Genomic DNA, 27,969 nt, shown 5'->3' with positions numbered 1-27,969 from the left:
CAAAGATAAAATGGGATTCATTATTTGAAGAGAAGGGCAGCTTCAAGAATGTTAAACAAAAGTGTGTTTTACAGACTGGTATTAAACACTCTCCTCCTGTAGGTGAACTGTCTGCTCAAGTACATTGTATTGCTTGTGGCTGAAGGTGGTGTGCAAGAGAAGACGTTAATATGTAGTTAAGTCCTTTAGCGATAGTCAAGTCTGAATTATTCAGAACAATTCTGGGTCACTGCTAAGAATTTAAAAGCTGAATAAGAGCACAGGAGACTGTTTTGAACACTGTTCAAGTGAGAATTCTGTTACTGGTGTTAGATGTGATTTTGTTTGCAGCAGTAGAAATATCATGTGTTTGTTGCGGTATCCTGTGATGCTTACATCTTCCTTTCAACTTATTTATCCACACTTTTCATAAATTTCAAAAGTTCACAAATTCTTGTTGGAAAAGTAGTGGAAATAAGGTGTCTGCTGTGACTCAAAGATGATTGCTGTGACTGAAAATTTCATTGAAATAACTTCTAGGAATTGTCTTTACTCTTGAAGGGTTTTGGCTCTTAATAAATGGTACCTTGTTCTTAGCACGGATCTTTTAAGCAGAAGAGAATTAACATCTTATAGTTAATCGTAGCACTTACAGATGAGCTTCTTACATGTAGAATGACAGAATTTTGCCTTCTGGTTGTGTGTAGTGTTTGTAGTGTCAGGAGAACCAATCACGATGAGAAGCTTCTTGTAGCATGCATTGTATGCATAAGTAATTGAGTGTACAATCCTAGATGTTGAAAAATGATAAATGGGGATCAACAGGCAGCTGAAGTACTGTAAAAATAATACGTTGAGCTTTTATATGAATTGCAAATAGGTGAATGTTTTGCATTTTCAATTTATGATGCAGAATTTCAGTTGAGGAAACTCCTAAGTTAACCAGTGTGTTGAGGAATGGGTGTGACTTTGGAGAAGTCACATCTTCTTAGTGGAACATGTTGGAATTGATTCTTAAACCTCAGTGACTAAGTGCAGGTTTTGTGTTGTTCTTGAAACAAAGGTTCAAAAACCCACTACACAGTTTACCCTTGGTGACCATGTGTCTGCTGACTTTGCAATATCTTCCTGGTATGTGTTCTTTTGTTTTGTTTTGTTTTTCAAGGAAGCTTAGTGAAAATTTTCAAATAATTACCTTTTGTCTTTCGATATTAAGTTGCAGTTTTCTTTAATTAATGTTTTAGAGTTATAGGATGTACAAAATATGCTCCTGATGGGTACTTTTTTTTTGGTAATGTTGAAGTTAAAGATAGCAACTTGCTACAGTGTTTAGTCACTTGGCATCAATCCAGCCACTTTCCTTGGTGTGTAGCTATCTGCATAATACTATTCATACCGTGCAATTCTATATCCCTTTTAGCCAGATTTTCATTAGCCATCCCTTCTTTTCCTGCAAAGTCTTCTCTATCCCCCTTTTTCTATGCAGAGGAAATTGATGTTTGTGTATTAGAGGAGAAATCCTGTGCTTTTCCCTTATTCAGTGTTGACGAACTGTAGTGTTTGTGTTCACAAAAGCAACTTTGTGTGTAGTGGAAAACTCTGAATGATCTTAAGGCTGAAACATTAAGCTGATATCTAATCTCATTGATTAAAGACAAGAGTTCATGACTTAACATAGGAAAAAAATAAAAGCACTTTATTGCAGTTACAGTGCCATTGAAATTGCTTGTGTGTGTTTAGTTTACAGAAATATGGGTAATACTTGGTTGTAATTGAGGAAAAATATGTGTAGTTCCTTAATGTTGTTTTCATCATCTGCCTTCAGACAGCTAGGTAACAATGCAGTCTTCAGCTAGCAGATGACTTTTTCATTTATATTTGTGGTGCTGTAGGTTCAGGTACTACAAAAAGAACTTGCAGCATCCACTTCTGAAGATACTCATCCATACAAAGAAGAGCTGGAAACAGCCTTGGAGCAGTGTTTTTATTGTTTATATGGTTTCCCTAGCAAAAAAAGCAAAGCAAGATACTTAGAAGAACATTCAGTACCACAGGTAAGATATGTATTATTTAATGTCAGTGGAATATCCTGAAGTGATGAAAGATACACCTTTGTTTGGTTTTATTGCACCTTAGATATATTTTGGAGAAAGATTGCTTTTATTTTGTTGTAAAATTTATGTGTTTTACATATTGTAGAAAATAAGCTCATTTTAAAAAATATGGAAGCCTTTATGAATATAGAGGGTCAGATATTTGAAATGAAATACTAGTATGGTCTTATTCACAGTAGTCTGCTGTTTTGAAACTATTGACAAATCAATTTTATTGAGCCATGACTTTCCTGTTTTCAACAGAGAAGAAGTTCGAGGTTGAGGAAAATTAGAGAGGAAAAAAGTCAGCTTGAGAGAAGAAAACTTTAGCAGCCAGCCTTGCAGTTTATGAAAGTGAAAAATGTCACTGTTAAAAATTATGCAAGTAAACTATATTATAGCTTATTTTGAAATCTATGGCGGTGAATATTTGATAGCTATTTATGAGAAATGCGTGAAATTCTGTTGATTTTGGGAAAAAAACAACTACAGAGTGCCTTTGGAGAAGGGCTGTAGTATTAAGGAAGGGACAGAAAAAGCAGGTAAGCCATCCTCTGCCTTGAAACATCATTGATTTTTTTCAAAAACCTCAAATATTTTTTGCATTTACCAAATGCAAATGATCATAGAATGGTAAATGAAAACCAGTATCGTACAAGCAAAACAATTGTCTGGCTCCTTTTGAACAGACCTTTTTAAATACACAAATACTGTTATTTTATTATTCATTGAATATTTGTGAGTTCTGTTCTTATTAAAAAGTTCTTATTGACATCATTGACAAATTGATTTTTAGTAATGCAACTTCTCTGTTTTCATTATAGAAGAAAATGAATGTAAGGAATAAGGTGAACAATAAAAGGAGAAAACAGTCTGTCAGAAGAGAACTGTGATTTATTTTTTTTTTTAATGTTTTCAAGAAAGGAAAGTGCAAGGAAAATGAAAAATAAATTCTGAAAGTACCTTTCTGTGAAGAGTCTGAAGCTTTTTGAGTCTCAGAATGTTGTCTGATTTCCATTTAATTTATTCTTTGTACTTGAGTTTGAAATTGAAGGTGTAGAGCTTTTCTCCTCCGTACCTTGCCCATCACCTCAGTGTCACTCAGGGTGCTTGCAATTGATTATTGCTTAGGAACAATTTTTTTGAGCAACTCTTGTAAGCAAGTAGAATGACTTTATTTTTCAGTGACATACACTAAGTTACAGCCCGATACCATAGCCTTTTAAATCAGTGAGTGGTATGCTCTATTTGTGAGCAGCGTAAATTAATGGTGCCTTTAGTTCTCTTTTTGGGAAGTTCAATTTATTTCCTTACAGAGTAATATGTATTTTCTTACAAACTAGAAAAGCCATAAAACTCCTTGTTAGTAGACTTTTGAATTTTGGAATTTGAGATAATTTTTTTTCCCCTGTCATCTACCTCCCTCTTCAGGTTGATCTAACGTGGGAAGATGCTTTGTTCATGTTTGAATATTTTAAGCCTAAAACTCTTCCAGAATTTGATAGTTACAAAACCAGTACTGTGTCTGCCGATCTGGCCAACCTTTTGAAGAAGACTGCTACAATTGTTCCTCGAACAGACAAGCCTATGCTGAGCCTAGATACTGTGTCTGCCTATATTGAAGGAACAAGCAGCAAGGTATAGTTAATTGCTTTAAAAAAACCAAAACTGAAAGGAGTGAAAATGATTGTTGTTATTTTTATATTGACTTTGAAATAGTTAGGGGAATGTTTTATTCCATGATGTTGGATTTCCTCAGGTAATTACATTTAAATGAAATAAAAATGACCCCAGCAAAGCTTTTAGTCTTGGAATGGCAAGATGTAATATTGATTAATATGGAGTCAGTACGGGATGTTCATTAAAGTTTTAAAGTGCTCTGTGTATCTGTGGAATGCTTTCACTTCTTATTCAATGCTTTCCTGTTCTGTGCTGAAAAGGCTACTTTCACTAGGAAGAAGCAAGTGTGTAGCTCTTTTAATATGAACATTTTATTTAATATGAACCTTTACTTTTTTCTGTTTTCAGGCACCATCGCTCCCGGATGGTGCAGACTATTCTCCACCAGTGGTGACTGAGTTGTACTATCTTCTGGCAGATTATCATTTCAAGAATAAAGAACAGTCTAAGGCCATTAAATTTTACATGCACGACATTTGTATTTGTCCAAACAGGTCAGTGTTATTGAATCCTGCTGCACATCATTCATTCTTCTCACTTCTTTCAGTACTGAAAAGCAGATAACAAAATATATTTATTTTGGTTTTAAGAGTTAAAAAAAACCCAAACCTAAAAGTGCTGCGTGGAATCCATTATTGTAGGTAGATTGTGTAATTAAGGGCATCTCCTAAACAACCCAACAAACAAAACAAAAACCAAACCCTAGTGTTAAATATTTGATTGTTTTGAAATTCAGACGAAAAAGTGAAAGGGTGTGAGGGCTAAATTAAAATACAGAATAACTGGGAAGGGCTTAAATCAGTCCTTGGATCAGTATTTCTTTTTTGCACCTTTTGTTCTTTTTTTTGACATGTTCAAACATGACAAGGAATGAAAAATGTCACTGTTTAATAGCATAAGGTATAGCAGAAATAAGATTAACTGTTTAGGCTGACCTCTTTCTAAAATTATTGATCTTGCTGCTAGAGAACTATTCAGAGAATGCAAGCTCAAATAAAGTATTTAAGTGATATTTAAACGCCTTGTTTCTTGACAATGTACAACTTACTGAAATACCACCAAGATTAAAGTCTCTTATCTTAAAGCATGTTTTGAGTAAGTCTTCTAAAATGAAATGAAATAATTTTGAATTTACTGAGTAAATATAGGGTTTGCACATTAGATGCAATCATTTTAATTTTCCCTGAAGTTGATAAATCAGGGCCCGTGACAAAAACCCTGGTTGACAGACTTGAGACAAGAAAACTATTTCTAAGTGCAGTCCCATAACAGAGACAAAAGGGAAGGCGAAGGCACAGAGCAATTTTATATGTGAAATCTCCAGAGGAAATAGCTGTAGTTTGATGTTATTGAATCTTCTAGTCTGGGAACTGTGATTAGCAGATTGCTAACAATTTGTTTAAAGCCTGATAAAGAAATTACCAAAAACCATCCCAATTTTTCTGTAGTTTTGATACTTTAAAACCTAAATTCATAAATAAATGACAGTGGAATATATTTTTACTTTAATGTGTGACATTTTGTTGCTCAGAAGATGCTTTATGTGGCAGCATAGTGTTTCTACCCCAGTCGTGAGATACTACTTCTTCAAATGTCTGTATTATGGTTCCCCTTCCATTGCCCTCAGGAATCCGACTATTGGGGTCACTTGACCCAGAAATGGGTTTTCAGTTGAAATCAGCAAGAAATCACAAGCAAAAATGTGTGAACATCATGGTAATTCCTTTGGTGTTAGAATCATGGTAAAATTGAAAAATTCCAGAGCTGCTGACCCCAGTTGTTAATTTGAGGCTAAGGAATATAGAAGCTACTCTTCAGACCGTCTTGCCAATGATCTAATAAACACAGGACTAGCCTGAGCAGCCCCCTCAATAAGCAATCTATTGTTCATCAGAATTTTCCTATACATTTTGGTTTTTGTGATTTTTGTGTTGGAAAATGATGATGATGATAAAGACCATTCATAGTTCAGTCCCACAATACAGAATGCCACAATGACTGTCTGCTGGCTTACAGAAATACAGGGTGACAGTGTTTGGACTCCTCAGCAGGGTTACTGAGAAAATAAGTCAATGTGAGTGCTGCCACTAGAAGTATAGATACGCTATTTTTGCATGGCAAATAAACCTTGGTGTTTCATTTATTTTTCATGTGTGACAATCACTGGGCACAATGGTTTATTAGGAAACCAGTTTTCTTATGTATGATTTAGGCTATACAAGCCTCTGTTCCACTGTGAGGGGAGGAGATGCAGAAATCTGTACGGAGAGAGCATATGATGAAAGGAAGAGAAAGTTTCGGATATAACAAAATTAATCTTGTCTATGCCATTCAGTGTAATGTTTAGAGGGGAAATTGTTCACCTGTTGTGTCCTTGCTTCATAGGTTTGATTCATGGGCTGGCATGGCTCTGGCTCGGGCAAGTCGTATTCAGGACAAGTTGAACTCTAATGAATTGAAAAGTGATGGCCCAATCTGGAAGCACTCTACTCCCGTCTTGAATTGCTTCAAGCGAGCCCTAGAGATTGACAGCTCCAATCTCTCCTTGTGGATAGAATACGGCACCATTTCCTATGCCCTGCATTCTTTTGCATCCCGACAGCTTAAGCAGTGGAAAGCAGAACTCCCCCCTGAAGTTGTGCAGCAGGTGGGATCTGAGAACAGTATGAAATTTGAAATATTTTAAATTATCTTTTAACTTTTTAAATTAAATATTTACATGCTATGTACCACATATTAGACTGTACGGTTACTTAGTAATATTGGAAATTCTAATATTCATTCATATAAGCGGCTGGTGTCAAGCAATATTTAAAGGGTTTTTTCTTTCTTTCTTTTTCCTGTGTAAAAGTAGTTTGAGCCTGATCTTTGAATTATCTTTTGAAGGTGACACAAAATTATTGTAACCTTCTGGAAAGGGGAGTTGTATTTACCTTACCTTTCTGTAAATGTCATACAATGTTTCCAGGAAAAGGTGAAATGTATACGTATTTAAATAGTGAAAAGATGAGGAATTACTCTGATATCTGTGTCCACATGTCATCTCTTGAATCTGAAGACATCCTACCCCTTTTCTATGTTTTTGGGCTATTTACTCAAACAATAGATCAAAATGAGGAGGTTGATAGAAGTTTAATAGAAAAAACTTGTTATAAATTCATTAGCTGTTTATGCATGACAATTATTAAAAAGTTAGAGTTGTTATGAAGTTTAGCACTAAACCAAAATGAGCAATTCCAACTACTCTCTAACAGTGATAAGAGTTGCTAGGCAAAATGTTTTGTCTGTCTTTTTGGACCAGTAAACTCTGTTTCTGTTGTAACTATGCTGACTTACAAATATTATGCAATCCATAATTGGAAGCAGAATGAAAAAAAAGTGCTACTCCTGGGCATCTGCTGTAATTGGTAAAAACTTTGTGTTTGAACGATAGAGAAGAACATTGGGAACATCCTTTGTTTCCAGGAGAACATATTTGCAGCAAGGTGATGGGTCTTGCATCTGAGCTCCTATATAACTGTATTAACATTGCACTTCCCATAGACTCTTACACAGCATTTGACCCTCTAAGAAGACAGACGGTATAAGCATGCATATTAAAGGCGAACAAATGGTTTATTAAATAGTATGTCTGGTATGACTGATAACAACAGAGTTTTCTTTCTGAGGGTTATTTGTTAATAATATTTAAGAGCTCCAAAACTAACTACTCAGAAAGTGAAGTTATTACATTTTATGCCTTTGATCTGTTAAAAGTTTGGTGTTGCTGTCCTGTGGCCTCCTGGCTATGAGGGACTTGCTGAAGAATTCCAGGGATAATGCTGGAGTTACTTCATATTATCAGACAAAAGGTACAATACAGAGCACTCATCTTAAGTTGTGGATTAAATTAGAATATTTATTACTTGAATCTACTTTTTTCCCTGTGACTATGTTAAAAAGGCATAATTTAGTAAGAAAAGCTCTATTATAATAAAAGGTAAATTGGAACAATATCATCTCCCTTCCAGGTATATATCTCTTCAGCAATGTTTTTCATACATTCTCTTCTCCTTACAAAATATTTGGGAAAGAAAAGGGTGTGTTATAGTTCTTGAAGTGCAACAAATGCTTAGGATACTGTTATACCCCAACAACTTAAATGTATAAACTTATTTTTCAAAGAGATAAAATTACATTAATGCATCTTTTGATGTACGTTTTTATGTGACTTTATTGGCAGCTAACCTTGAATTATGCTGCTGGTTTTAATTTCTTCGCCAGGGGTGGGGAAGTATTCTTGCCTTATTCAGCTCAAAATTAGATGCATTCCAAGCAAGATGAAATACTTTTTTTTCACGAATGATAGTCATCCATAGTGGCTCCAGCAGACTTTAGTTGCAGAACAAAACAAATAATATTGTTTTCTTTGAGGAGTTAAGGTAATTACAATGCTGAAAAAGTGGTAAAATTACTTGTTGTAGACATGTATATTGGTTTGTTATTTCGATTTATATTTATATGCATAGTCTTACACTTCTGTTGTATTGTTTTTTTCTGGTTATTTGTGTCAGTAGTTACTGGAATGAACAAAACCCATCCATAAACACATTCTGTGGGTTATACAGATGTATTTGATCGCTTGGATATGTTTTGTGCCTTTAAGGTTGAAAATGTTTTAAGTGATGTACCTTGTTATGCACTTTTATATGCAGGAGAATATTTTTAGAATTTTTCATCCCAGCCACAGTGAATTCATGTATTCTCAACACTTGATTCGATTTTAGCGTCGAGACAGTATGTTGGAGACAGCCAAATTGTGTTTTACGTCAGCATCTCGCTGTGAGGGTGATGGCGATGAAGAGGAGTGGCTTATTCACTACATGCTGGGAAAGATTGCAGAGAAGCAGAAGCAGCCTCCCATTGTCTATCTGCTTCATTACAAACAGGCAGGTCATTACTTGCATGAGGAGGCTGCCCGCTATCCAAAGAAGATTCACTACCATAATCCACCAGAACTTGCCATGGAAGCGTTGGAGGTAAAAGAACGTTCAATATGTATTCTTGAAAACTGTGTTTTCTCCAGGTGATGGAATACCAGTTATTATTAGTGCATATTATTAGGCATATGCACATGGTGCTCTGCATCTGGGAACATTTACAAGACTAACTTGGAGAATAAAAGGGAGCCTGTTATTCAGGCTGGTTTTGCTTTAAGCGCGGGTTCTGTATCCAGTATCTGTACTGGACAGACAGGTGGAATTTCCACTTATGCATTTTGCTGCACACAGTTCATTAGCTGGTTTTTATCAAAATCAAACGTGGATAGCTTTCAGAAGCGTCTCATACCTATGGAACTGTAAGTTCATGCATGAGTTGGAACAGTAGTCATAACACCTTTGCTTTCACCATGTTGCCTGGTAAAAAGAGTGGATCTAGAACATACCCAGTGGTGACTTGCTTCCAGTCAGACCAGGTCTGCTTTCATTGTTGTATTCCATAGGTTGCAGTTATAAAATCTTCACAGTTTTCAGATCTTGTAATTTACAAGCAAGTTTCAAAGGCAGGAAAAGTCCTGTTCAGGTAAGTTTAGGTAACAGGTGACTCTCTTTACTAACTCATGCAGCTTCTACACAGAAGAGACTATTTGTAACAGGTTGCAGAGCTATGAATTCTCTACTGACTGAATGGACTGCGGTGTTTTCTAGGTATACTTTCGCCTTCATGCTTCTATTTTGAAACTTGTGGGGAAACCAGACTCTGGAGTAGATGCAGAGACACTACTTAGTTTCATGAAAGAAGCTTCTGAGGGACCATTTGCCAGGGGTGAGGAGAAGAACACCCCAAAAGTTCCAGAAAAGTGAGTCCAGGAGTATCCTCTGAAAGCATACTTATAAACTAGTGCAAAATAAACTGTTAAAATGAAGCTGAATGAAATATAAACCAAACAAAGTGATTAGAGTTAATTCTAATGTTCGCACTTTTCAGGTATCAGGTATACTCTGAGATCTTCTCAATAATTTGCCCAGTGTAGACAGAAAGGGACAAAAATAGAACAATTCTGATCTTGTGATCCATTTTGAAGGCACTGTTTTTATTTATTAATAAAATTATTTTTTTATCAACTATTAAAAAATGCTGTAGCAAATGGCCTTCATTTTAAAGAATAAGAGATTTTAGTCCTCATAATTTGTTAATTTGTCTGATTAACTACAAAATAACAAAAATGTTTTACTGATGGCCAGCGACAAGGGAGGAATAGAACCTGTATTAAAAATCCATAATTTAGAATTTGTTAGAAAGATTTGACTACTGTATTGGAAATGTCATAAGAATATGTAGTCTCCTTTTGTTCTTTTTATATGTCCCTAGTATGTTACACCTTTTTTTTTTTTTTCCCTCACAGGGAAAAAGCTTGCATGATTGATGAAGACTCTCACTCTTCAGAGGGAACAGTGCCAGGCCCTGGGACTTCCCTCCCCTCATCCTCCGGTCCAGGTCTGACATCCCCACCTTACACAGCCACTCCAGTTGACCACGATTACGTCAAATGTAAAAAACCCCGTCAGCAGGCAACGCCGGACGGTACAGTCCCTGTTCTCAATACTGGCAGCACAGGAGGTGCTCTAATCATGGGGGGTTTGACCAGGAATGATCAAACTGCTCATTTCAAGGAGGGTGATGGGTCTGTGGTATCACGGGCAATATTGAAGCTCATTACCTTTCTAAATTCAGTGCTTTAAATAGAATCGATGTACAGTCAGAGCTTTAAATATTAAATTCAAAGTTGTCACCTGCCACCATTGACACCTGTCACTTAGTCAAAATACGAATGTTGATAGGAGGAGTATGTAGCTGACTGGATTTTCAGTGATTTTTTTTTTAAATTATTTTTTCGCCAGAGCTAATTGTCTCTCTGAACTTAGTAGGAAAGATGTTGTTTCAGTCTTTAGAAGACTGGATGCTGTTTCAGTGCCTGTGTGAAATGACCAGGTGAAAATTTGAACAGTGCCTGAAACAAGCCAAATTGTAAAAATGCAAAACAAAACAGTATTATTCTTTTTTTGAATGAGGGAGGCAGGTGGCAACTATTTTGAATATATTGTGTATCAGCACGAATTGATTTGCATGACAGTCCAGTAGACTTCATCTTTTAATTTTTCTTTATCATTTACAATGACTGGTTAGCAGCTCATCTCTATAGAATGTAAGGTGATATAATAAATAATTGGCTGATAAATGCAGAAGGTAGGGTGGTATCACAGTGTTACTGAAGATTTTGCAATATACATACATAGTAGAAATCAAGTTACAGTTTAACCTGACATTATTTGGCTGGGAATTTTATTCTGATTCTACTCTTCTGGCCATTTGTTTATCCATATGGATCTATGAGTATCAGCACTGAAGAAGGAGTGAAATATCTCCAGTGTATAGCTTAGTGTTGGTACAATGTGTCAGGCCCCACAGAAATACTTTGCTTGCTGTGAGTTTATTTCTGGAGGGTGGGCTGCTTGCTATTCTATTGACACTTCCTGGTAATTTGTAAATAACTTTGACACAATTTTCTAACAAATGTTCCTATGTCTGGAAACTGCAAGGTGAATTTATTCCTTTTCCCCAGCAAATGATTCTTGGTGAAACTGACAGAATATCCTTCATCTCCTTCACGAAATTAAATAGAGAAATGTTCATTTTACTCATGCTTACTTTTCAATCAAGAGTAATTCATTGGAGTGTTTGGTATCGTATGTAGTGTGTTAGTGTGAATGGGTTACATAGTGAGCAGGCTCTTATGTTGGCCTTTTGATATCTTTTGACACAGCAGACACAGAAGGAATCACATATTTAAATATCTCCGAAGTAATATTCCCTGTGAGAAGCAGTTCTGCCTAAGACTACCTCTGCTTAGGTTCTGAAGACTGTTGAAGTGTTCCCAGGAGATACATAAGTTGGATAAATATTCCAAAATGTGTCATTAGTACTTTCACTCAAAGTAAGATATCATGGACTGTGGCATGCTAATTGCCCCATGGGAGCAAAGCTGGCTGCTTAGCAAAGCCTGAAGGTGCAAGCTAGGGAATGTCTTCCTCTGCCAGGGCTGAAGTAGCAGTTCTTGGGTCTGCTCGCTTAGCCTAGCTAGGACTAAGCTTTGCTGCTGTCAAAGTAATTCAAAACGTCAGCCGCTAAAAGGCATGGAGTTAGGGTGATCTTTAGGGAGGCTGTGTGTAACCATGACAAGTAGAATTGCAAAGTTACTGCATCATTCATCGTGTTTTGTAAGTTGCTGGCACAACTAAACTCTGGATACAGCATATTGAAGAGCCCCACAAAACGAAAATGTTTGCCTTGGGGCTGTTACAGATGGAAGGAGCTAACAGGCTGAGCAATGCTCAGAAGTCTTCCAATTTTATATCATTACATATACTCTGCTCCTTTGCATGCATTTGCATTTTACTTGTATTAAAATATATACTTTTGAAGTAAAATGCTCTTGACATCTTACACACAGTCACATCACTGAGGAAAACTGGTGCCTGCATTTCCTTTGTACTATTCCTAAAAATAGCAAGAAAATACTTCATTTGACTAAATTTTTTTTACCATTCTGAAGCAAACAAAACTGTCTATTTTGTTGCTCACAGAATGCTTTGGCCTGAATTCAGCCTAGATACTTATTCCTTCTGAGGCCTGACAATACTCTTATTTATTCTTGTGTCAATGTTGTTGATCATGTATGACAAAACAAAATAAGAGCATTATACAGAGTCTTACCTGCAAAGTTCTCTTCATGTATTACCACAAGCAAACATGCTAGTTAGGATCCCTGTCATTGCTGACCTGTGAGACCTCTTTTGACCATTTTTGGGTGCTACACTCCAATAAAATAGTTTTTTGAAGGAATTGGGATGGTTCGTCTAGGGATGAGAAGACTAAGGGGAGACATGACAGCAGCGTAACCTAAATAGCGTCAAAGGCGGTACAAAGAGTCAGAGGCAAAACCCCAGGATTTCCATGTCCATGGGAGATGGAGCAGTTGGTATTAGACTTAAATTACATTTTCAATCTGGACATTAGAAAATAGTGTTAGACTAGTATTGGGAAATACTGTTCAGCAAGAAAAAGGTGAAACGTTATAATATGTTCCTGGGGATCGTGTAACACTGCGAGACTTCAGCACTGAAGTCTTTAAAAAGTGGCGATACAGCCATCTGCCAGGAATGTTGGAGATATAGTTTATCCTGATCGAAAAAGAGGAACTCCTGCTGTTCCTTCTGAGCCCTATCTTTTCTATTAATTTTATGTTGTTTGTGGGGGTTTTGGTTTGTTTCTTTTATTTTTTATTTTTTTAGACAAGATATCCAACAATGTGCCTTCTAGTGCAGCAAATTATCTCATTACAAGCAGAAGATAATTACTGTACAGCCAGACATCTTTTATTGAAAATATTGGTACTCTCATCTTCAAGCATTCATCTGTAGATAACTCTGCCCTCAGAACTTTACCTATTTCAGATACGTTTCATTTAAATGTGTCATTATAGTTCTGTAGCTCTCCAGCACGTTTTGCTCTTGGAAAAAGAAGACCAGGATATGCAGAACTCACTGTTAAAGTTGAGGGCATTGAAAGGCTTTATACCCAGTGAATGCTGGTGATATAGTTTTAAGTGATATCTTTAATGGAAATGGGAGAAAGGAACCAGTAAATACAGCTCGTAAAGTAACTAAACTTCTTTTTCCTCATGGCAGCTGCTAGCATGTATCTCCTTCAAGGAGACAGAAGTGTTGCTGAGTGGCAGCTGTTATTTGCTGGCTGACTAGCTGCTGTCATGTGTGCAAAATAGGCAGCTTCCTTTCTCTTTTCTTGTCCTTCCGTTCAGCAACATCTTTTTCTTCCTTCTGTTAATCCTGTCTTTCCTGTCATCACGCCTGCCTGTTGCTGTTTTATAACCCTCCAAAATGAAAACCTGCATTTGATAGTAGGAGCCTGAGGTTTTTAGATTTTATTTTCCAAGAGCAACGTAGGAAACAAGAAAAAACAGGAACTCAGCAGGGACCAAGACTATCATTGCCTGGGATGTCACCATATTTATACAGAGAAGTGGCCAATGTTTTATATACCAAAACAGACATGCTCATTGTTCTTTGTACAGCCTGGGTGTGTGTAGTCATTGGAGACCAATCGCAGGACAGACATCAAGCAATTTAAATTTACCTAAATTTTGTGCTAAGCATTGAAGTTAGTTCAGAAAGCAATAGAAGTATTAAAGTAAAAAAAAATCTGAATGAGAAATCAGTTTCCCAAAAAGTGGTCTGGGAGATCGTTGTGAAGTCTTTTTTGCTGTAACTTGCCTTTGTTGTGTTGATATTCAATTCCGTATTACTGTGGTGGTATGCAGATGATATATTCAGTACTCACTGCTGTTGCAGTGTTACATGTATTATTGCTTAAGTCGTCATCCATGTCATGTAGTGTGTTGTGTGTAGTTAGATGTGATTGTCCTTTTTTGTGTTTGTCTTTGCCTGATTGCTTTTGTAACCAATATTGCCCGTGCTACCTCTAACCTTTATACAAATCTCTGTTCCCCAGGCATCCTCTTCCTGCTTTTACCTGTCACGGCTTGCTTTTAATAATTGGCAAAACCTGCATGATAAACTCACTGGGAAAGGCTACTTGCTTCGTGCTGTGGGAGAAGTCTCACTCCATAGTTTGTTGGTCTGTAATTCTGCAAATGTTATGAAGAGGCACAGCTTTTTGCAAACGGGGGTTCTCAACATCCTGATGAGACAAAGGTGATCTCTGAGAAACTTTTTGCACCAGGTTGTCACTCATGCCAAACTAAATGAGCTTCTAAGATGGAGTGGATATTTCTGTGTGTGAAAAGAACATCCACATTGCATTTTGGAACATTAAAATCTTACCCTTCAAACATCTCTTTCTCCAGCAGTTAAAAATGAAATCTTTCAGTCTGCGTATGTATCCTTCTCTGGCACATGGTGCTGGATGCTCATTAGGACTGTGTACTGGACTACGTGCATAATGAATCAGATCCAGTTCACTGCAGTGTGCTCCATTTTTACCTTTCCCGAATTTAACCTCTCTCTGATTAGTAAAAGTACCACACTGACATGTAGTGTGAGATTATGTAAAAAGGATTTGACTAAGTAAATGGAACATTGATGAGATGCTCTGTTGCTCTGTGCTTGAAGACAGAACAACAGCAATACAGGACTGCAAGTTACCAAACACAGTGGTCAGTGCAGCTGGACAAAACATAGACTCTCATCTTTGACTCATGCTATAAGAGAACTCCCTTTATACATTATGAGGACTTGCTGTCCTCCAGAAATTAACCTGCTCCCATGCAAATCTCTGCAGTTCTCTTGCTTTTAAGGATGCGCAAGTGCCTTTTGATACAGAGCTGAATGTTGTCTTCCGTTATGGATGGAATCTGTTTCAAGAATGAGGATTGTGTGATACGTCATGTTTCCGACTACAGACCAATAAAATAAAAATGCTCATACATACAACTAAAGAGAAGAGGGGAGATATGGTGCCAGGCAGGCAGGAAAAAGAGAGAGTCTGTACAGCCACAGCCTGTGAACAACCTGCCTTGATTGTGTGAGGCAAGATTATTTTTTTAATAATATATAGTTAGTTAGATTTTTCTTTACTCTGAATTGAGTTAGCATATGTGTGTAGCTCTTCAGCAAAGCTTTCTGTGCCACTTGTTTCTGATTTTTTACTTGCAGCTGATGATTTATCACATCTCAGATACCTTCTTGCAATAACTGGGCATACGTTTTCCTTCAGGTATTTAAGACAGAAAAAGATATTATTTGGAAGCAGTGAGTTATTCCTTACTGGCTTTCTGAGCCTGCTACCTACCCCCATATGCAGGTGTTTCAGAGGTCTTCTCGCTCCTCCTTTTAGTTTCCAAAAAGTTTCAAGGGATGGAGGGCAGACATCACTGTTACTGAGCTGCATAGCAATGAATTGACAAAGGCAGAATACCTCATTCATATTGGCGCTGCGAAGCTGTACTTCAGCTCCCCTGAGAATAAATTATGTAAGCTTGTACCCTGAGCAGATGTTACCTGGTCAGCATACTTAGCACTAGGAACTCTGTCATTAGGATTGTATGTCTGCTAGTTCAGGTCACTTACACTTTAACACATCACTGTCTCTTCTCGTCTCTCCTTCAGCCCTGTGAGCAGACACAGGTAATGAGGCTTATGGCATATGGTCCCCAGGGCTTATGGTGTGTATGGGAGAATTCTGGCATGGGGTAATGGCTAGTAAAGTATTGAGCCTTTGTTGTTTTTTTTCTGTGGCATTTTAAAATGAAATATTTATTTAGATTCCCCAAACTGTAACACAACTTTTTACTGTTGGGCATGTAGGTGTTGTGCCTGAATGCTAATGGAGCAGAGTGACAAAGGCTTCTCGTACGGAGGAATAGCATGGAGTAGGAATGCATGGAAGTCAACCCAGTAAAACTATTTCATTCAGGATAAGAGTAATCTTAAAATGCTCTTAAACACAGAATTAAGTGAACTGGGCTACAGATATTTTTGTAATATTTAAAACATCTAAGGATGTGTTTCAGTAATGTTAGCTACTTAGTTATCCAAGTGAGTGGTAGGATCTCACTGTGATACAATAAAGCTCTCAGCAGTACAGATGAACATACAAGTTCTTTTTTCCCAATGACATCTTTCCAGTAACTTTTTTTTTTTACTAATCTCTTGGAAAGTTAACAAGATTCTTCCTTTTGACCTTTTCACATCTTTGTCCAGAGCTGCTCTTTTTCATCTGTTGACAGAGTAGGTGATATAGTCTGACACAGAAATCACTGAAATATCACAAGTTGTATACATGTGAGGAATGAGTCTAAAAAAAACCAACCTGATTTTTCTCTCAAGTACCATTTCCTTAATCTTCAGAAATAAATATGAAATACTTAACTTTATATCAAATAGAGATTTCAGTTTGTCAGGTTGTTTGATGCAACAAAGTAATGAAACAAACCGATAATATCAAAGAAAGAATCTGGTATGAGGATGTATTTTTAATAGGAATTTTGCTGCAGTTAGTTTTGCACAGTTAGTAGACCTTTTTCCCCTATTCCCTTCATTTCCGCTACAGATAATAATTTGGGGACGTTAATACCCAGTTGTGCTTTTATCTTAGCTTTTGAAATAATGGGAAACTTTACAGGAAGGGACCTCAAAAGAATATTTAGTCCTGGTTTTATAATTTGCTTATAACTGAGGGATCATTTTAGCTTTTTGGAAAAGCTTATCTTATTGCTATTGCCAGGTGGGAGAACTAAGAAAATACCTTAGGTAAACAAGTTATTAAAACCAGTAATTTTTTAACTCTTAAATTACACCGAGTTGCGTTAAATTGTCTTTAATTATAGCAGAAATTATTAAAAAGCACTGATGTTCTCCTTGGATTTGCACCTTTCAAAAGGACAGGTATCAAGAGCAGTTGGGAATTTGGAATTCATTTTCATGTATCACAGATTGCAGTGGTCTTTGGCATATAGGCTGAATGATGCTACTAACTCTCAACTACAGTCAACTCTTATCAGATGAAGGAAAAGCTTTATTACACAATGAATGTAAAAATATATGCTGTGTGTCTGTCTAGTATATATATAAGATAGATTTGTGAGTTAGGCTAAGAGCACAGTACTTTCGTGTATGAAAAATATGTAGATTTTTTTTTTTAAAGCAGTTAGGATATGATTTGGTACAATTGCCATTTGTGCATTGCATACTGCAGCATTAAAGTACTGACTGAGGTTTTAAATTGTATTAAGGTACATCTTTGGTAACCTAACAAATGATAGCTGTTTGTCTACCTGTCCTTGAAAACCTCCACCAATTCCATAGGTTCTCTATGCAATTTTTTTAACTGTATGTAACAGTTAAGCTAGAGATTAGGGGAAGAAAAAGCCATTTTCTTGCTGCAGTTAAAACCTGTTGCCTCTTGCTCTGTACTTAGTGAATATGAAGAGCAATTACTGTGTTTTTATTTTGGTTAATTGTATGCATTTGAAAATTCTCCCTTATCTTTTTGAAGATAAATAAGCCCAATTCTCGTGATGTTTTTCTTATATGGCATCTCATTAATGTCTCGTCATTTTTTTCTGCTCTCCTCTGAATTCATTCTAGTGTATTTTTTAAAATGTGGGTCCCAAATACAGACACCATAATTAAGCTTAATTTTCATTACTGCTCAGTAGAACAGGAAGACTCTTACATATTTTTTTTCTGTGAAGTTACTGATTAAACATTCAAGTGTGATAGTTTGCTGAATTGCTTTTATGAAAGCGTGATATTTTGGCCATTTCTGGTTTGAGAATCACTAATTCTTTCCAAGCACATGTGAACACACACTTTCTACTACTGATCTTGTTATCTTTTAGGTGCTTAAAGATGGTTTTATTTATTTATGCTCAAATAATTCTGTGGAAAATGAAGACCAGCAGGCTAATAGCTTTGACCTTTTATCCTTTGTAAAGATAGGTACTACACTTTGTTTTCCATTCCCTGGAACTTTACCCATCCTCTGTGACTTCAGAGTACAAATGACTGGTGGCTGCTGCTAATTTCTAAAATACTCTAGTGTTTTTCATTAGGCCCACTTAGTTTGAAAGCATCTACTGCATTCAAGAAATATCTGAAATAATAGGAAGTTGTCTCATTAGTAGTCTTCCTCCGTTTTTCAGTGATAAAGGAGCCCAATGTAAATGTCATTAAGATTATTTTTTTGTATTGTTAGTGTATTGAAAGAAAAGGAGAATGAACATACGTACCTAGACCAACTCTCATTTTAGTGGAAATTTCAAATCAAAATAGCTAGCTAATTGTAAGGAGGTGTTTACATTTGTTCCCCACAGGGAAAAGCTTCCCTGTCGTGCATACATTTGAAATTTAACATGCTAAATCACTGTCTGTTTTTGCATGTGGAGAAGTTAGTGTAATTTCCTAGTGATGTGCTATCACTCTCGCATATAGGTCTGGCAGTTCTTGATTTAATTCTAATGCTTCATCTGTCATAACCCACGCATCAGAACTGACCTCTAGGCTTATGGCAACATTTTGAATTTGCAATTTTTTTTCTTCCCTAGATGAGTAATCCAGCCTCTTTGCCACAGATGCAGAAACTTCCTTTAAAAAGAAATATTGAGGGAGCTACTGTAAATGTTTTTCCTGATGCCAACTGGGAGTTCAGTGGTATCCATTTGTAGCACAGAAGGTTATTAAAGCTTTATAAATGAGTCATTTAAAGCTTGACTGACCTCTCTTCAGAATCCTTCTCTTCCAGTTCTTTTTCTGTATAAAACTTGTCATCATTAACCAACTCTATAACTTCCAATTAGGAAGCAAATACTGTTTCTCCATTCTTTTAAGATACAGTTTTATTAAGATCTGTTCACTGAACGGGAAGGTTTTCTTTGTGTGGTAGCGAAAAACCCATGAAGTGCATCAAATTTGTTTTAAATTTGTTGGAATCCTAATAAGCAGAACCTGATCTGCAAGCTGAAGGTCTGCAGAGGGATTTATCTTGATAAAAGAAGTTCATAGGAGGCCCTTAGCTTTCTCCTGAACAAGTGCAATTCTGATGGAACAGAAGAAATCTAATTGAATTATCGGCTCATCTCAAAGCAAGGGCTTTTGCTCTTTTAATTTTTTTTCTTGATCTTATCAAGAAAATTAATGAGTAAGAATGCAGTGGAACTACCTAGACAATGGATCTGACACACCTCTTGGTTAAGCTACTCCTGTATCTTAAGCAGAAACTGGAAATTAATCTTTTGGGCTACAGATTTACAGAACTGCCTGTATGGGAATTTTGATTTGGACACTGAATTATGTTGGCACAATATTACAGAAAAATGCTGATTTCCCACCTCAGTGGGAATATGCATGCTTCTTTCTGTTGGAGATACTAAGCTGCACTTGCTAGTCATGCAGGGTTGCCTCTGATAACCCCTGGTGTAGAAGAACGTGGGTTTTATCAAGCAGATTTCAGACCTGAAAGTGGAAGCTTTTCACTTGCCTGTTTGTTCTGAGGTGTGAATTTTATGCCCCATGATAAAGTCATGATCCTGTACAACTTTTCCTGTGCTGTAATGGCTATCAGCAGATTAACCATTTAGTTGTGACTGTAATGGAGTCAGCAGCCAACGTGCACTACTCCACTCTGTCAAGGCAAAGTCACTTCTCCTTCTCTCTGCTGCCTTGAAGTCTAAGAGCTTTCCTGTCTATCTTAGACCTAGTTCTTTGAGTGATTGTTTATTTGCCGTATCAAATCGCCTTTCAGAACATTTGATGAACAGCTTCTAACACCTGCAGGATAGATGGCATCAGTGATCACTCCTGTAAGTCTTTGCTTTCTAATGGTACTGATTTTTCTGCCCTTCAAGAGTAATTTTTACCAGTGTTGTTGTTCATGGTTTTCTCTTATCAATTGAGCTTTGCTTGTGTCAGACTCAGAATTGTACTGGGTGCTTTTCAAGGGAAGTGGCACAGTAAACCCAGGAAATTTTATAGGACCATACTAGCTGAAATATTGCGTCCTCAGCCTAACTGCTTTTGAAAGTTGAGCATTATTGCTTTTGAATCAAATTCCAGGATTATATTCTAGGAAGAAATGTGGTGGGGCAGGGAGCTCTCTATTACGTTAGTGTTAAAGAATACCTAGTGAAAGAAGACTGAGGTTTTAATAATTTCTTAGCACAAAGAGGTTAGGTGAAAATGATAAGTTGAAGTAGACAACTTAAAAGAAAGTAAATACCTTTTGGACAACAGAATTGGTGGTTGTAAAGGTTCCTGTATTGCATTTCTAAGAGGTGTGCAGAGTAGCTGCGGTTGTATGTTGCTGCTACCAATATGCAAGTAACAGGTTGATGAGTATGAAATGGTACATTCCCTCTTTATCTTTTTTGCAGAGAGGAGTCAGGATAGCACTGCAGCGGTGCTGTCTGACTCCAGTTCCACACAGGACATGTTTAATGAGCCTGCCAGTTCTCAAGACAGCCTGAGGAAGACTTACACAGAAAAGAGGATTTCTGCTACCTGTGCTGATACGCTGCTGGCCAGCAAAGAGACCCTGGGATCTACAGAGGAAAAGAGTATGTCCGATTTAATAGATAATGTCAGCTGGTATAGTCTCATTAAAATGCTTTTTCTGGCATGCAGGAGCACTGAAATATGCTGCACTGCGACTCAGAATTTTAACTAGGCATTGTTGCTGCATGTATGTGTGTAGCTTAAAATTGGAGCTGTGCTTTGCTTATGTGGCCATCATCCCAATTAATACTACCTGTTAAACATTACAAAGAAAACAATAATGATAAACTGCTGTCTGGTGGCCCTTTGACTAGCCACTTTGCCTTCTTTTAAGTTATTATTTACTCTTTCTTCATAACTTAAGGAGTAAATCTAAAACAAAGCATTTTTTCCCCAGGTGTAGATGCCCTTTTTTTTCTAGCCCAGTAGCAGCTTGATATTTAGTACGTAGAAGAGCACAAGTAGTGGAATTAGATGTTTTATTCCATTGGATACTTTATTTCAGTGGAGAAGTGGACTTGCTCTCTACCAAATTTTTCCATATATAATAGTATTAAGTGTTCTGTATTCCACTGGAAAAATTGTTACAAAATCCATTAGCTGGAACTTCCTTTTGTCTGATGTTTGTACAGTTGGATGTGGCAGTAGATAGAACTTCAGTAGGGAAATACAAACGAGACCAGTGGATAAATTTTGCCCACCTTTCCGGGTTGTGGCCCTTTGTGGGACGTTAAGTCTTTTTTGCCAGTTCACACTATACTTCAGTCTTTTCCAGTTTCATGGACCCAGAAACTGTGTTATGTGGATAGCCGTGATTCACTTCACTGATTCACTAGGAACAACTGCCAGCCTATCGTCTTTTTGGTCACAGACTTGGATTAGCTTGGTTTCTTGTTTTTAAGAATATTTTAGCTCAGTCTTGCCTAAGCTAGGGAAGTCTGTGGCGATGTTTGCATCAATATGGTGAAATAAATGCCAGTTCTTAGTTTTGTAAAATAGTACTTCCATAATCACTAAATCCAGTAATCTTTTGGGTACTGTACTAAAAACATTGCTCTTTTTCAGGCTTGCCATGAGTTGTGTTATTGTCATCAGTTGTCTGTCAGAAAAATGGTGTTGACTGCATTACTGACATTTACTAGAACAAATGTTGTATTTTTCCATAAAGCTATCTGGAGACTAAAATTATAAGGGATCCTAGTGCAGACAGACATGGTAAACTTCCATGACTGAAAATCAAAATTCAAAAAATAAATCTGCATGTAGCATGCATGTTTTCAGCAATAATGATTAGCTAACAGGAAATGTGGAAGCTCCCACTGTCGTGGATGTTTTCTGAAGTAAGATTTGGTATCCTTCAAGAAAAGATGGGTCAATTGAACTATGAGTTACCAAGTTAATTGCAAAAATATTTGGATGGAACTGTGGGTTCTACATTATCCAGAAGGCCAGGTTAGCTGCTGCTCATCATTCTGTCCAAAACTAAACAGTGTTCTTGAATTGTGTCCTTCTTGGTAGATTGTTAAGAATACACTTCACTTGTCTGGATGGCTTTAGTTTTCTGTTCCTTCTTCCTTTCTTTGCAATAGAATTTTACTGAATTTACACTTTTATTTGGTTGTTGTTTCTCCTCCCCCATCTTCCAACAGTATATAAAATCCTCCATTGTGTAAGGTGTGCTGAATTCTTACTATTGCTCAGGGAAAAACCCAAGTAAAGACAACGTGGCTCTGTTTGTTAATGTGCTTAAGATTGCTTATTCATTAAACATCAGGAACAGCCATAGTTTTTCCAGAAATCACTCCATAATTCTGTCTATGCTTTAATGATTAAAAGGATTACCATTTGTTGCATTTAATTTTTGTCATTTTCTATATTTCATTTGCCATTTTTAAATTTTCATTGTCACTTTTGTCTTCTTTTAATGTTCCAGTTGCAGGAAAGTCAGAAGAGCTGCTGGAGAGCTCAGAATCTTACCATCCTGCTGAGCCCACTGGCCAAAAAATTACGGTGGATCCTCAGACTGCTGCTGGCAATCCCAGCAAAGCTGCAGTCCCCCCACCCTCACAGTGGGACTGCAAAAAGAAAGCTGAACCTTGTGGAGATGCACCTGAATTTCCACATGGTCTTCCAGCAGACCTTGAGGAACAGCGGAAGTTCCTGACAGAGCAGTGTATTGCCGCCTTCTGCTTGTGTCTCAGCCGCTTCCCCCAGCACTACAAGAGCCTCTACAGATTGGCGTATCTGTACACATACAGCAAAACACACAAGGTGAGCAGACCGCTGATACAGTAGCTGACTAGCTGTGTTTAGTGCCCGAGTAGATGAACTGTATTGTCATTTGTGCTGATTCAGGAGTCTCAGGGTTAAAATACAGCAGAGAAGCTTGTTTAATGTAGTTTGGATTGGAACTATGCTTTGGGAAGTCTTCAGCTCCTAGATTGTCTGATGCATGTATGTAAGGACAGTTTCAAAATTATATCATTCTTTACTTTGGCATACATCTGTTATTATAATCTTTTGTCTTTCTGAAGTATCAGTTAGAAAATGTGTAGGTTGAAATTATCAAAGTTATTTCAGTAATTGTCATAATCAAGGTTGGAACTCACAGATTTTGTTTTTGGAAGTCTTGTGTTATGTCATATGCTGCTCTGCATGGCTTCCTGAATTATCTTCCCCACCAGTACTGAATCTGTTGTGAATAATAGAGAAGGGAAGGTAATGGAAACAAATCACACCCCTTGCCTCATAGTAGAAAACATATTAACAGTACTGCTGTGAATTGAGCAGGAGTATGTCTTAGCAATCTACTGAAAGATGATGAATATTCCATTTGGCTGTACAGTGATTATCCAGAAAAATATTACCCTTTTTTTAAAGATAGCTTGTTTTGAAAACATTCTTTTGCTGTTTGTCTGTGACAGTTGTTAATTTTTCCATGGAGCTAATCATTAATAGGAGCCATAGATTCCTGCAATCTGTCATTACTGTTGGTGACAAATGACTTTGTATCAACATTCAACAAAATAGGCTGCCTGGTTTCAATTTATTGGTTCAAATAGCGTGTTCTTGCCTGAGGAACTACTTGCAAAATATTTTCTTCTAATTTTTTTTCCGGATGAAGCCTTCTCTTTTGCTTTTTGTATCTCCCTATATCAATATCAACTTAGTGATTTGTAATGTTTTTCTGTACAAAATACACGTCGTTGTCTGAATCTGTCTCCTCTTGGAACTCAGAAAAATTGAATCCTGCCTGTTTGAGCCTAGTAGTTACCAGGTTGGCTTCAACTTGCGTTGTTGGGTTTTGCTGTCCTTATTTTATTACTCCTCTGCGTAACAAACAACTACTCAACACTGCAAAAAAATCTTCCTACTGATATATGTATACTACATACTTTCATGAGATTGTAATTTTCTTTCTTTGATGACTGATTCAGGCTCTTTTGTAGAGCAATGTCAAATGTTAAACTCCTGAACAAAGTTAAAACACAAAATGCATCTATGCATTTTCAGCAGTAACTGGAGTAAGAAGTATGCTTAGATATGCTGATGATAAGCCTGATTTAAAAGATGAGATAAATTACATCAGGTTGAGTTGCTGTGGGGGCAGAGTGGATTACTGGTAAATTTTAGAAAGCTGAATTTAATTTTTAAATGCATATAACCATCTTGGAAAATTCAGCATTTATGTACCAGTGCCAGGAATTTGTAGGAAGAATTTAGACTGATGGCCAAAATTTATGGTTGGCTGGGAAAGGAGAGGATTGGCAGGTCTCCATAGTGCATAGAAAAACAAGTTTTCCATATGCAATCTGTTTTCTCCCATTTTACAGTATTACCAGTTTTGCTGTTGCAAGATTAGTAAAAATAGTTGGTGAGTGCTTTTTTTAACATCCTTTTCAAAATCCTTCAACATTTTGTTTGGCTACGTTTTCTGTTTTGTTTTGTTTTGTTTTTTTTTTTTTCCCCCCCTGCAAAATCCTGCTTACTATTTGGAGGCTATTTGTTTTAATCTGTTATCAGAGCAAATTTGTACATAGCTGGGTTTTGTTGGAATAAACGTGCAGGAGACTAAGGATGAATTTTCAGAAGTTACTTCATTGCCAATTTGGGCAGTAGTTTTACCTTGTCTCTGTCTTGAAGTAAAGCCTTTATCCTTTGTGAATTTTACCTCCAAAATGGAGTGTTGGCACAGTTTGTAAGGAGAAGATAGGACTTGGCAAGATGCTGTTCATCAGTATAACTAAAAAGTTTTGAGAAAAGTATATGCCTTATGGTCCTTAGGGATATGTATGTAGAACTGGTCTGATACTCTGCAACTAGCAGATTGTTAGGAAATAAAAATATTTACTTACATGCTTTTTTATTTCAAAATAAAAATATTACAAAATTATACATTTGTAGGTTTAATATACTTGGAGACAGACATAATCTGTAAGCATAATAGATGTAAACGTTTCAAGTAGCAACAATGTGGTAATAACAGTTCATTTAAAGGGCTACCCTTCAAGGTCAATAGTCTTTTTTATTTTGTTTTTGTTTGATGCAGTAGCACTTAAGGGTATTTTGAGACAAAGCCTTTTAACAGACTAGAAAAGAGAAGGAAGGATTAAGGCATAGTAGGACATTTTGTACACCTCTCGGTAACACCTCATGGAGTTTCCAAGTTAAGTAAAGGTGGCTTCTAATGCCATTGAGTTAAGTGGTGACTCAGATTTCCACTTGGTTGACCATAAGAGATTTTCCTTTCCCACTTTAACAATCCTAGTAAACTTTTTTGCAAGTTATTGTACCCTGTCAGTCATCTTGTCTTTGAATCTTGGGGTGATGAAATGTGGGAGGCAACAGCTGAACTGGAAAGAGTACTTCATAATTGCCCTGAGTCAGACAGCTAAATCCAGCATTTCAGACTGGCAAGCAGTGTGCCAAGAAGAATAAATCCCTTTTGCTATGTCCTGGATCCCTTCACCCACTCCTAATAACTTCATCAGCGAAAAACTAAGCAGAGCAGACTGTGAAATATAATGAGTTGAGACCTGCTCAGGCATATTTACTGGGAATAACTGATCATGCTGATTTAAGGAGAAGGGTAGTGGAAAATCTGTAACTACATCTTTTATTCCTATTAGTTTTGATTGTGTGAAGTTACCGTGTAATTGCCCCATTTGTCTGAATGATCTTTTTTCCTCCTAGCTAGGTTACTGTCATCATCTTGTTCAATAGAGGCCATGAATTATATGTGCCAAATACATGCCTATGGATGGTCAGTATAATGTGCGTAGCAAATCACCAGAGCATCACACTGCACTTAATGATCTCTTAACATTTTAATCATAAGACTTAGATTCAGGAATACATCCACAGCTAAAATTTGTTTAGACTGGGATTTTATATTTAAGCTTTGTGGTGGTAGCTTTCTTGAGCGTTTTAATTCTTATGTGATAGTTTTAACTGTAAGATTCACATTGCCACACAGTAGGCAATTTTTTACTATGTTTTCCACACTTGGAATTTACTTACGTTTCTGATGACTATGATCCACTTGGTCTTGGATGTTATGATAGGCTTATTTTTGCTGGATTCTGATTTTTATTCAAAACAGGATGACTTTCCTGGAAGACCAGATTTTTGCAGGTTTTCTTCTGCGTTGTATTTTCTTCTGTATGTATTTAAAAATATTTTGCAGGCTTAGGTTAATAGGATTACAGAAATACATATTACAAAAGAAGTACTGTAAGAAAAAGTTAGTATACAGTTACATACTTTGCTCTCTTCAATCTTAATTAAATTTGACAGTCAGTGATAATAATTAAATTTACTGGTTCCCCTGCCTAGCCAGAAATTACCTTGTGATATTTGAGTGAACATGAATTTGTCCCATACCAAAAGAAAGCTATCCAAACCCCCTTGACTGTCATACATTCTCATCATGAGGTCCTGTGTAAGTACCTATATCAGCTCTCTGAATTAAGTGTTTTTGACATCTGTAACTGCCTGGTTAATATTTCCAGTGTTCAGCTCTTGTGCACATGAATCTGTAATCAGCATTTTGCTAGAGGGGATGCTCCAATTCTGGTAAGACATTGGAGATTTCTGCATGATTACTGTCATTAGAACAAAAGCACTTATACTGAGCAGGGCTTGTAGTGTTTCACCAGCGTCTTGTAAAGAAAATAATCTGGAAAACAGGCTAAGAATTTTGCTAATAATGCTTCCCATCCCCCCTCCCCCAAAAAAAAAAATTACACCTGGAATATACTCCACGGATGGACATGATGTAATCAAATCTGTGAGTCACAGAAGCATATCTCCAGCCCACAGAAAAAACATCAGAATTAAACATTGTAGTTTGTCTCTGTGAACCAAATATCTTTCTCTTTCTTTTATCTGCTGTGCAGCTAATTTGTCTGTAAAAAAGCCAGTCTAATGTGAATCGAATGCTATGTTCTAATACTGAAAGAAAAAAAAAGAAATAAAGCAAAACCTCTGTCAGCAAGACCTTACAATCGGTAATTGTCCCATCTGTTAGTAATGTCCTGCTGGGAGCCAACAGCTGTCCCCAGCTCGCAGCTACACAGGAGGCATTCATGCATTGAACTCTTGGAGGGGTAGTGCTTTTATGAATTTTTGATTGTTTTCTGTCATTTAGTCTCCTACTGATATTTCCTTGTTAATTCATTGAGCGCTATCAACCCAATTTGGTGACAGGGATGTAATTTTACAGAGGTTAGCTAAAATGACATGGCAGGCAATGGCTGGGGAGAGGTAAAAGGCCTGAACTCACCACCCTGCTGAAGGATGGCTGCAGTTCAAACCTAAAGGTTCCCTCTTCTGTTAGGCCTGGGTGCTGGCAGGTGTGCCTCGCAGGGAGTTAGCCCTAGGGAGGAGCTGCGGAGCGGCTACCAGCGTGTGTGTGTGGGGGCAAACTGGAGGGGCTGAGGGGGCCTGGCATGTGGAGGGAGGCTGCAGGGCACCCAGGACTGTGAGTACCACTGTTTGCTGAGGAACTTTATCTTTTTATTTATGAAGTATTTTATATTGAGCATTAAAATTAAACTTTTAATAAAAAATTAAGTTGTTTTTAAATATATTTATAGTTCAGGTTTCTCTAGGTGACAGGAGATGGAAGGTGCATCTCAATTTAAGTT

The 27,969-nt window shown here is 37.0% G+C and overlaps 1 protein-coding gene across 1 annotated transcript in view; it reads left to right on the top strand.

The window, feature by feature from the left end:
• Positions 1–23,092, top strand: part of CABIN1 (calcineurin binding protein 1) — a gene marked incomplete at both ends in the record, with an annotated part of 41,461 nt that extends 18,369 nt beyond the window's left edge. The window contains 10 exons of the mRNA XM_010080520.1: positions 1,872–2,033; positions 3,504–3,710; positions 4,101–4,246; positions 6,138–6,399; positions 8,398–8,406; positions 8,519–8,770; positions 9,440–9,591; positions 10,138–10,316; positions 20,701–20,883; positions 22,755–23,092. Of these exons, the coding sequence (XP_010078822.1) occupies positions 1,872–2,033; positions 3,504–3,710; positions 4,101–4,246; positions 6,138–6,399; positions 8,398–8,406; positions 8,519–8,770; positions 9,440–9,591; positions 10,138–10,316; positions 20,701–20,883; positions 22,755–23,092 (1,890 nt within the window). The remainder of the gene's footprint in view (positions 1–1,871; positions 2,034–3,503; positions 3,711–4,100; positions 4,247–6,137; positions 6,400–8,397; positions 8,407–8,518; positions 8,771–9,439; positions 9,592–10,137; positions 10,317–20,700; positions 20,884–22,754) is intronic.
• Between the last annotated feature and the right edge of the window lie 4,877 nt (positions 23,093–27,969).

The sequence above is a fragment of the Pterocles gutturalis genome, unplaced genomic scaffold, assembly GCF_000699245.1.
Source record: "Pterocles gutturalis isolate BGI_N339 unplaced genomic scaffold, ASM69924v1 scaffold21084, whole genome shotgun sequence".
Taxonomy (NCBI): domain Eukaryota; kingdom Metazoa; phylum Chordata; class Aves; order Pterocliformes; family Pteroclidae; genus Pterocles; species Pterocles gutturalis.
Note: the sequence above shows the minus strand (reverse complement) of the source record. Positions and strands in the feature narration are given on the sequence as shown.